The 11,145-nt window shown below is 33.0% G+C and overlaps 1 protein-coding gene and 1 non-coding gene across 2 annotated transcripts; both read right to left on the bottom strand.

Annotated features, from left to right (window-relative positions):
• Positions 1 to 5,184: 5,184 nt before the first annotated feature.
• On the bottom strand, positions 5,185 to 8,614 carry LOC128025865 (mitochondrial import receptor subunit TOM20 homolog). The gene is made up of 5 exons (XM_052612435.1): positions 8,407 to 8,614; positions 7,937 to 7,983; positions 6,863 to 6,944; positions 6,637 to 6,779; positions 5,185 to 5,668 (listed from the first exon to the last, which is right to left on the bottom strand). Exons 1-5 carry the CDS (start codon positions 8,528 to 8,530, stop codon positions 5,624 to 5,626), a joined length of 441 nt encoding a protein of 146 aa, XP_052468395.1. The 5' UTR covers positions 8,531 to 8,614; the 3' UTR covers positions 5,185 to 5,623.
• LOC128026804 (small nucleolar RNA SNORA14) lies at positions 6,471 to 6,606 on the bottom strand. Its single transcript, XR_008186532.1, has one exon. It is a non-coding gene; the product is annotated as a small nucleolar RNA SNORA14 (small nucleolar RNA).
• Positions 8,615 to 11,145: the final 2,531 nt, after the last annotated feature.

Below are 11,145 nucleotides of genomic sequence, written 5' to 3'. Positions count from 1 at the left end.
AGCCGAGCTTGAGTTTTATATAATCTTTACGGAGGAGGAAAAACATCTACTCCTTCAGTGTTTTTGCTCAAGGCCTCGTCCCCGTGTGGAGCAGTGGTTTAATCTTTCAGACACAGCTGGGTAATGATCTGTCGGGGGGGATGAGCATCAACAATGCAGCGAGGTGATTTTAGGAGCCCCTACAGTCCGATTTAAAGTGGTGAATGGCATTCCTGTAGCGCCAATCCAGGCAGGAGATGTTGCATGTTTACCTCAGATACTCTTTCAACCAATCAGCATGTCATGAAGGTTTCCGAAACACGACTCTGCGTTTACCCTGACCTTTAAAGCATGTGGCACCAAGCTGACCTGAACCGAGTAGTGCTCTTTAAACCGAAGTCCATGCTTGCTGGATCTTTGGATAACAGTGTCTGCTAAAAACATAAATGTAAAATGCATAAATGAAAAGGAAGGTAAACATAACCACAAGTTAAACATTTGGGTGAACTGTTCCTTTAAATATTTTGAACAAGAATGCAATAACCATTTAACATCTATTATATGGAATTCTGCATATTTCCCTGAAACTGTGGGAAAGTCCTGATTTTGTCTAAATTCACAGCACACAACGGTCAAACGTGAGGTGATTTGATCCTTACATTGAACTGTCGTGTTGGATCAGGGGGCACAGCTCTCAGCACTCCAAGCACGTACACCTCTCTTTATTTTTAGGAAGTGCCAAGGATTTTTCTCCTCCCCCCTCTGTATTTTTCTCAACACATGACACAGGGCTTAAGACTGGTCTGGTAATTAAAATCCCCCAGCGCTGCCCCTGCGACACACCACCATTATTTTCAGCACAACTGCGACACGGTTTACATTTCCTCAGCTCCTGCTGGCATAACAGTGCTCGGCTTTCTCCTCGCTTGCACCACGATCCATTTCAGGCTGAATGTGCTCTCTCTCTCTCTCTCTCTCTCTGGGATGTAGACACAGTTGGCATTGAGGGCTGAACGACAGCATAAAGCAATGCATTTCTGATTGTCTGTGGATATCTGGTGGACTGTTTTGAAATGCATGCATTGCCATCAATGCATATGCATATAGGTATAAGCTATAATGCATGCATGCATGCAAAATAAAATTAATAATAATAATTATTCACATGCAGAAAATAAAATCTTCAATTATTCAATGCATGCTACTGCAATGCACACGCAAAGTACATTTCTCGAGTTGCTTAACAAACTAATAAAATAATGACACAGTCATTTGTCAGAGAGCTCCTTTAATCATGTCAGTCTACGGGTTCTGGTGGTAAACACTAGTCAACACCACGAGGACTAGAGAGCCAAAGAGAGCCTCTATCAAAGAAGCTGGAGCAACAGTGCCCCCTGTTGAAACTATTACACACTCACATTCGTACACGACCAGCTGTTTTTCTTTGGTCTAAAGTCATGCACTCAAACCACAAACTGTCTTATTTAGTTACTTATTAGAAAAATAGGTTTCAAAAATAAACTTGGGTGGTTCAAAATTCATGTTTTTCAGTAAGGGTGTGTGCAGTTAACCACCAGCCTGATCATAAACTGAAAACCAAATAGGCGAATTCGTTTTCTAGGTTCTGATGTCATACATGCACCACTTCATACCAAAAGCAACCAGCAAATGCATTTTAACGATTCTGACATTGCATTATTATCCGGCTTCAGTAGCTTTGTACAAGAACAAAGCCTTCTCCATTGAATGCAAACCAGCTTCACGCTCTTTAATTGACTTATTAACTTACTGTTGAGGTCAATAAAGTTTTTTTTTTTTTTTTTGTCTAAAGAAATTAATACAGTACTTTGTTTACCAAATATATTTAATAAGGAATTGTATAATTTTAATTAATTTATAAAATGCAATTAAATTTGTAATTTGGGAACTAAAAAACAATTATAAAAAATAATAGTAATTTCATAGGGCTGTAAAAATGTTATTTGTTTTGCAATTAAACTTTTCATAAACTGCGGTTAATTGTATAATTTTAATGATTGCAATTAAGACATGCATGTTGATTACTAAAATGTATGTTAACTGAATGGTATCGAGAAATAATTAAGTTGAAAACTAACTAAAACAGAAAATGGGACAAAAATTAATAAGGGAATTAAAAAAAAAATATGAATAAACATTTTACATGACTTTTTAAGTAAACTTCTAATAAACTGTTAAAAAAATAAACTGGCAATTATTTTGTGGAAAAAATTAAATAATTTCAATAGGCCCTATCACAGAAAAAAATAAACTTAAATAGAACAGAAAAAGAAACATTATTTTAAAATGTAAAAAATTAATAATTATGACTGTTTTACTGTATTTCTAATTAAATGCAGCCTTGGTACAGAAGACAACCTTTTTCAAAATTTAAAAATAAAGACAAATAAAAACAACAAATGTTGTAAAACTATACAAATTTCACATCGTAATATTTGTTACACCGCTTTTAATTTATGCTAGCTTTTTAATTTACTGTATATAAAAAACTGAGGGTAAATCAATGACAATTTTTTATTTTGTGTGCACTATCCCTTTAAATCCCAGATGAAACCTCAGCCGCTTCCCTCACGCTTTCCCCATCTTAGAAAAGTTCACAAGAGAGCAGTTTTGGTATGAGTGCATGAGTTCATGGAAAACACACCGTCTGTCATTATGGTTTTATTCGACGGTTCTTGGCTCTGGTTGCACATTCATATTTTATTTTCTCTTTTATAGAGAAGTATTTTCCAGTTCCTCTCTCTTGGCAGCACCGAGTGCCAGACTACACCTTTCAAACACAGAAACACGAAAGAAAGAAACCAGCTGCAAACTTGGATAAAAATAATTAGGTCTGTACTTGATTTCCAGCAGGGAAGCTTCCAAAGCGACTAAAGGCTTTCCTGAGCATCTCTCTGCTGCTTCAGTGCTGTGTGAATGAAGCTTTGAGCAGCTGAACATGTTCCTTCAAAACAACACAACAAATAATAAGAGATCGAGTAAGAATGGATAAAATATTCAGGCCAGACAGACACTCCCAAACTCCTCCCATGCAATAACCGCAGAGTTTTGTGCTTTCTTTCTTCAGATATGAAACAAAGTCTAAGCTTGAATGCTATTATGATGCTTTTAAATGTAACGTGACAGATCACACTTCAAGCAGCACATAAACCGATCATCTCGTCATGTTTAATATTATTTATAGCACGGAATAAACATGAATGACCATCAGAAGCTATGCTGTTTAAACCCGAGTAAAGATGTCAATACACCGTTCAAGTTCACCGATGGTAATCTAGTGTCGATACTCCTGTGTTGTGATTGGTCAGATCACCTGTCAATCAAACTCCCAGCAAGAGTGACATTACCATTTGTGCGTGTGTTTTAAATCACTGTGGGAAAAATACTTTAAGGCTCCAACTTCAAACGCCACTGACGCAATAGTTGACATCAAAGTCATTATTCAAAGTCAAATTCATAACCGTCATTTACATAGAGCGAAAACTTCAGCAATAAAACAATTACACATATGGTCAATTAAACACATTTAATAGAAATAAAGGGAAGAGTTCGTTTCTCTAGACTGGCGGAAAATAGTTTGCATTTGATAAACTATTTACAAATAAAAGCATATAACAAAACTACTGATATTGAAAAAAAAAAAAAAAAAAATTATATATATATATATATATATATATATATATATATATATTAGATGGAAAACAACCTTAACGAATAGAAACTGGAATCCAATATTTTAAAGCAAAATTATAATATTATATATAAAAAAAAATAATAAAAAAAAATACATAAAATGATTAAAACCTAAACTAAATTTAACTGAAAAGTGTTCAATACTACTTAAAAATAAAGCATATAACCTATAGCCTACTGAAATTTAAAATTAAATAAAATATATAGATGGAAAACAAATAGGAACTTTTTTTTTTCGAATTAAAATTACAAAAACTAAAAAACATTTTCCTGAAAGGTAAACTAACAATAACATTTGGCAATTCTATAACTATTAATCAATGACAAAATAATTACTTGCATTTAAAAATTCAAATTTCAGTTTCAGACTTTGCAAGTTTGTGACATTATTAACGAACTACTGTAATGCATTTTTCACTTTAATTAAAACTTTATGAATAACAAAAGTGCATAACAAGAGTAGAAAACTTGAAAAAGAAAAGAGAAAATAGTTTTTGTTGAAATAAAAACTAAGTATTAGATGAAAATTGAAACTAATTATAAATGCTGCAACTAACTTAAAATAAGTTTTAAATGATGTACTAAAATTGCTAAAACTATAAAATCTAAGTATTTTAAAAAATACAACAAAAACATAAAATGAACACAAAAATAAATGCGAATTATATCAATAAATACCATAAAAGTATTAATTGCAACTATTAACAATTTCCTAAATAATTGTTTGCATTAAAAATTATTATTTTCATTTTAAAGAAAATTGTGTTAAAAACTGAATTATTTATGGATTTTTATCTTATTTTAACTTAAAATTAAAATGAAGAAAAATTGTGAATTGAAAAAAAACTGAAATAAAAATAAATATTGGATGGAATTTTAAATGAAAATTAGAAATGTTTAAACAGAAGTTCTAAAATTTCTAAAACTGAAATATAAACACACACACACAGTATACAATAAGCGCATGACAAGATGACCAAACAAATTAAAAGATAAAAATGAAAGCTAATTAAAAATAAGCCCTATAATAGTATTTATTGTAGTTATTAATCATTTTCAAAATAATTGCTTGCATTTTAAAACTAAAACTGAATTTATTGGCTTTGCAACTGTTTCCTCATTTGTGACTCTCGGTAAAACAACAGTCTACTTGTATTGCTTCTGGTTCATTTGTCATTTATACCACTCATTTTGGCTAATGTAGTAGTTTATGTGCAAATGTGCAACCATATGCACGTGATAATGTAGTGAGCTATATTTAGTAATATGACATTATAAACATTTTTGAAAATGCTCTGAATGCCTGTTAGGACCAATGGCTTTGGATATTAAACCCGTGTCTCTTTAACTCAGATGACTGTAAACTCAAGTTTATAGTTTATAATATTCAGTGTTTGCACTGCCTCCTAGTGGAGGAGCACTGCAATCATGAGCTTCAGAAGCACATCTACAAATCTAGAAAGCAAGATGACATTCTTGATTAAAGTATTTAATGATACAAAAAAGGAAATTATTATTCAAAGTTCAGTGCATACAAATTACAAATGTGCCCAAAACACTTTCATACTCATAAACAAAATCATTGGATTACGCTGCAGATAACATGACATAATGATTAACCACCAAACGTGATGAAAATATCCAAAACTGCTTTGTGTTAGTGTCTGTAACCTATGAACCGATGACCTTTATAATCAACTTAATCAATAAAATATTAAACTGTTAAGTTGATGTTTTGGTTTGTATTCAAAGATCTGTGATTGTTACAAGAAATCATGTTTGGAATAAAAAAAACGACTCTTTTTAATGAACTATGACAGAGTGCAGTGATCACTGTGCAACCCAACACAGGAATGAACACGGAGAATAAAAGACCTGAAGATCGGCAGGAGGATCAAACTAACGTCCCGCTTCACTCCACGTCATCTTCCTCCAGACTCTGAGAGCTCACGATCCGCTGTGAACAGAGATAATGATCAGTTAAACGAGCAGTTCACCCAAAAATAAACATTTATCACAATCTGAGCTCCCCCTCAGGTCAACAGAGATCAGGAGGAGTTTGTTTCTTCATCAGATTTGGAGAAATGTAGCATTGCATCACTGTCTCACCAATGAAAGTGAATGGGTGCCGTCAGAATGAGAGTCCAAACAGCTGATTAAAACATCACAATAATTCACAAGTAAAGTCTATAATCCATAATAACACTTCCTTCTGCATTTTCTGTTGTCTCTCATGTTAAAATCCAGCCACGTATTTGTTCAGAGCTGGTGCTTGATCTGTGCAGATTTCTCTCCTGATTCAAACAAATGCACTTTTTCTCCACTGGAGAAAGTGTTATTATGGATTATGGACATGGATTACTCTGATGTTTTAATCAGCTGTTTGGACTCTCATTCTGACGGCACCCATTCACATCCATTGGTGAGCAAGTGATGTAATTCTCCAGATGGACTGGACTGCTGTGGATTATTGTGATGTTTTAATCAGCTGTTTGGCCTCTCATTCTGACGGCACCCATTCACATCCATTGGTGAGCAAGTGATGTAATTCTCCAGATGTTAATTGATGGACTGGAGTGCTGTGGATTATTGTGATGTTTAAATCAGCTGTTTGGACTCTCAGTCTGACGGCACCCATGCACATCCATTGGTGAGACAGTGATGCAATTCTAAATTTCAGTAAATATTTTCAGGTTTGAGTGAACTGCTCCTTTAAGACATGTTCTCTACTAACACCCAGTTGTCAATGACACGCATTTCAATGTTCAAGAGGTGAAATAGCTGAGTGTCACTGTGAAGACATGCAGCTTTGGAAAGTTCTTGGCTTTCTCTTGCATTCCTTCTTGTCCCAGGAGCTAGATAGACGCAGCTCACGGGGGGTTTAAAGGAGTGCGGTGACGGATGTGAGATGTGTGTTGAGCTCACCTGACTGATGGTTGGTAGTTTGGTGAGTAGCATCTGGAAGACGTGAGGAGGAAGAGTCTGCTGGAGTACCTGAAGGAGCTGCTGTGGTTGGCCGCAGACGGCGATGGCATTGGTCAGGTGATCGACACCCTTCTCATAGTCTCCTGAGGAACACATTTGGGCATTTATCACTTCACGGCAGGCAGAGTAGATCTAGAGACCCATGCAGAAAAGACAAACTTCTCACCCTGCGCCAGCAGCTCCTCGCCCAGCTGGATCTCATCCAGGAAAAACTTCTGCACGGCTGCTGCATCTTTAAGATCTGGCAGCTGAAAGATAAAGACTGACAATCTCACTTCATCATCTTTATAAAGAGAAGAGACTGAAATGCAGTTCAAGGGAGTTTGTGGGATAGTTTACAGAAAAACTGAGTAAAAGAAATGTAAATAAATGTAAAAAAAAAATAATAATAATAATTTTTGAACGATTTGATTAAAATAAGAGGGAAAAAATTTTAAAACCAGAAAATGAATGAAAACTGATTAGAACAAGTAAATAAAAAATAAGATCTAGCTAATATATATATAATTTAATTTCATTTAATTTACTTGTTCTAATATATATATATATATATATATATATATATATAAAAATGGATAATTATTGAAATAAAAATTCTTACTATGTGATAAAATTTAATAAAAATTAATGAGAAAATTAATACAATAAAACTGCTTAAATAATAAACATTAAGACCTAAAAATAAATTTGATTCAAATAAATTAAAATTGATTAAAATCTGAAAACGAATTCAAACTGATAAGAATAAATTATTAACAATAATATTTAACCTTATTCTTAAAATAAAATTTAAATGAAAAATTATCGAAACAAAAAAAACTAAATTTGATTAAAATATTTTAGAAAATGTTTAAAGGAAAATGAATACAATAAAACTGACCAAGTTTAATAACACCTAACTAAATTTGATTAAAAATGAAAAAAAAATTTTTATAATGATAAACAAGATCTAACAATCACTTACAGTAAAGTACGAAAAATAAAACTGTAATAAATATTTTCTAAAGAATAGTTCACACACATTATTTTTTTTAGAATGTAAAGTGGGCCTTTATACATGAAAATATATAGCTTTCTTTTTACATTAAATTTATTTTAAAAAATTTGCATCATATTTTGGGTCGGTAGGGTCTAAAAAATTCCTGCTCTAGAGGAACATCTCCTATAATAATGACAAAATTCATAATAATAATAAAAAAGATTCATAAACATCTAAAAGGGGATAAGATGTTTGACCTACTTGAGCAAGTCCAGATTTATTATGAGCAGCTCTCTGTTTCTTCCTCCCTAAGAGAAGAAGAGAAGATAAACAAGACACCAAATTACAGATTTCTGTATTCGTTTCTGTTATATGTATATATTTAATGCACATATACATCCCCAAGTCAGACAATATGATTCTCCATCATCTACAACACTCAAAATCAGGTTATATTTATTTTAAACACTCATACTGACTGATCAGACAGCTTTGTGATCATTAAAGTATGATTATGACGCACAGGTGAATCGTTCAAACGAACCGATTCAGTGAAGCATTCATTCGCGGAAAACATCGGCGGTCAAAATAGAGTTAGAGTTTATTATCTGCACGTGCCTGACCTGCTAGTTATTATCAAGACACGGTGTTATAAACTAAACACCAGCTGACTGTAATAATCTAGTTCTGGTAATACCCAGTGACCTAGTCTCGACGGTCACATGACTCACGTTCACGCAGCCTGGTTTTGAAGTTCGGATCGCTGCGTCGTTTTCTGTCGAAATAGATACAGTACCCGATGAAGAGCGCGCCGCAGACGCCCGCGGCGATCGCGCTCGGTTTGCCGCCCATCATCACGGCGCTGTTAACGGAGACGTGCTGCCGCTCCCGCTCCCGGAGAACACGTGTTTACCAAGCGACGGAAGGACCCCTCTGATGACGTGCGAGAGTGTTCGCAGCAGACGCCTGAAAGAATTACAAATAAATAATACATAACACGGAATATTCTAAATTGGGGTGAATAATTATTTTTTAATTTTTTGTAGCTGCTTTTATTTTCCCTTTTATTTTTTATTTTGCATGCACACTTTTATAATAAATATTTTATATTTCCATTGAACGCAAGTGCACGTGTAATGTTAACTTAGTAAAAAAAATAATTATTTTATCATTTAAAGAACTCGCTTGACTGAAATGGACTTGAACTGCATATGAAAGCATTTTATCACTAAGTTTCACTACAAACACTTCTAATGCTTCATTCACAGTTATTAGTGTTATTATTAATATTAATAATATTAATTTGAACAGTTTGAATTTCCATGAAATTTCCAGTGTTCATGATTGCTTAGTTTTACAGTGATACATGAAAATATTTCTATTTGTTAGAATTCTATTTAGTTTGATAGGAACCAAAGTGGACATTCGAGGTCACAAACTATGGCATTTATTTCAAAGGCTTTTCTGCTTACATTTGTACAATAAATTACACACGGTCCATCTTCTGATGAGCTTAATAAATATTATAGAACTTCCCGTTCAGCTTTAACTCTCTCTCTCTCTCGCTCTCTCGCTCATGTTTACAAACATCTCTGAACATTTGTGTAAAGATCCATAAAACTTTACAGTTCATGGAAAATACCACATTATAAACAATAGAAGAAGTACAAGCACAGTTTAACGGAAATACACAAAGTATGAAAAACTGAATCAAAGCTAACTTCTATGCAAGAACGAAACAAAAGAGCGGATAAGAAAATGACCATGCTTCTACCTTCCGGATGTACACAGAACACTACAGTAAAACTGTACAGAAACGTACATGGTATTAACAGTGCAAGATATTAAATAGCTTTACTCAAAACACACGTCTTAATATACAAATGTATAACAAAGGCATACACAAGTGCCCAACTCTACAGACCTTCAGGTTATGATACAAGAGGGAGTCTGTACAAAGGAAACTCTTTCCCTGGTCAGATCACGCAGGATGAAACCACCGAGGTTTAGAGATGAGAGCGCTGGCGTGTTTAAAGGAAAGGAGGATGTTCTTCATAGCTTCTCTTGGTTTTATGGCAATAATTCACCCCATAATGAACGTGTCATTCCAAACCTAGTGATAGATATGGAAACTTGTTTCTGCCGTTGAGTAAAACTATAAAAAAGGTGACAGAGAAATCTGAGATTAAAGCTCACAACTTACATCTCCTGCCGTTTTGTCTTTTTCCTCAGAATTGAGTTTGCAACTTGCGTTTCTGCCGATTTTCTTAGAATTATGAGTTTAAATTGTGCAGTTCTCACATTTCTTAGAATTCTACATTTACATCTCGCAGTTTTGTGATTCCCCCCCCCCCCCCTCAAAATTGAGTTCAAATCCGGAATTTTGACTTTAATCACACAAATTCTGACATTTTTTCCTCAGAATTCTGAGTTTAAAACTTGCAACTCTTCAATTTTTCCCCCTCAGAATTCTAAATTTACATCTCCTTGGAATTTTGAGTCTACATCTCACATTTTTGACTTTCTTTCCTCAGAATTCTCTCTTTAAATCTTGCAATTTTGACTTTATTTTTGGGAATTGTATGTTTACATATACACACAAAAAAAGTATATATATATATATATATATATATATATATATATATATATATATATATATATATATAGTGCAGACCAAAAGTTTGGAAACATTACTATTTTTTATGTTTTTGAAAGAAGTTTCTTCTGCTCATCAAGCCTGCATTTATTTGATCAAAAATACAGAAAAAAAACTGTAATATTGTGAAATATTATTACAACTTAAAATAATAGTTTTCTATTTGAATATACTTTAAAGTAATAATTTATTCCTGTGATGCAAAGCTGAATTTCCAGCATCATTCCTCCAGCCTTCAGTGTCACATGTAACATCAGTCGATCACATGATCATTTAGAAATCATTCTAATATTCTGATTTATTATGAGTGTTGGAAACAGTTCTGCTGTCTAATATATTTGATCAATAAAAGGTTCAAAAGAACTGCATTTATTCAAAATAAAAAAAAAATTCTAATAATATATTTTCTTTATTTAAAAAAAAAAGAAAGAAAAAAGATTACTGACCCCAAATTACTGACCAGTAGTGTATATTGTTATTACAAAGTATTTATATTTTAAAAACATAGCTTCTTTTTTTCTTTACTTTTTATTCATGAAAGTATCCTAAAAAAGTGTCACATGTTCTGAAAAAATATTAAGCAGCAGAACTGTTTCCATCTTTGATAATGAATCATCATATTAGAATGATTTCTAAAGGATCATGTGATAATGATCCTAAAAATTAAGTTTTGCATCACAGAAATAAATGATCATTTAAAGTATAATACATTTTTTAAAAATTATTTTAAATTGTATTAATATTTCACAATATTAATTTTTTTTCTGTGTTTTTGATCAAATAAATGCAGGCTTGATGAAAGAAACTTCTTTCA

This window comes from Carassius gibelio, chromosome A13, assembly GCF_023724105.1.
Source record: "Carassius gibelio isolate Cgi1373 ecotype wild population from Czech Republic chromosome A13, carGib1.2-hapl.c, whole genome shotgun sequence".
Taxonomy (NCBI): domain Eukaryota; kingdom Metazoa; phylum Chordata; class Actinopteri; order Cypriniformes; family Cyprinidae; genus Carassius; species Carassius gibelio.
This window is presented reverse-complemented; position numbering and strand designations above follow the sequence as displayed.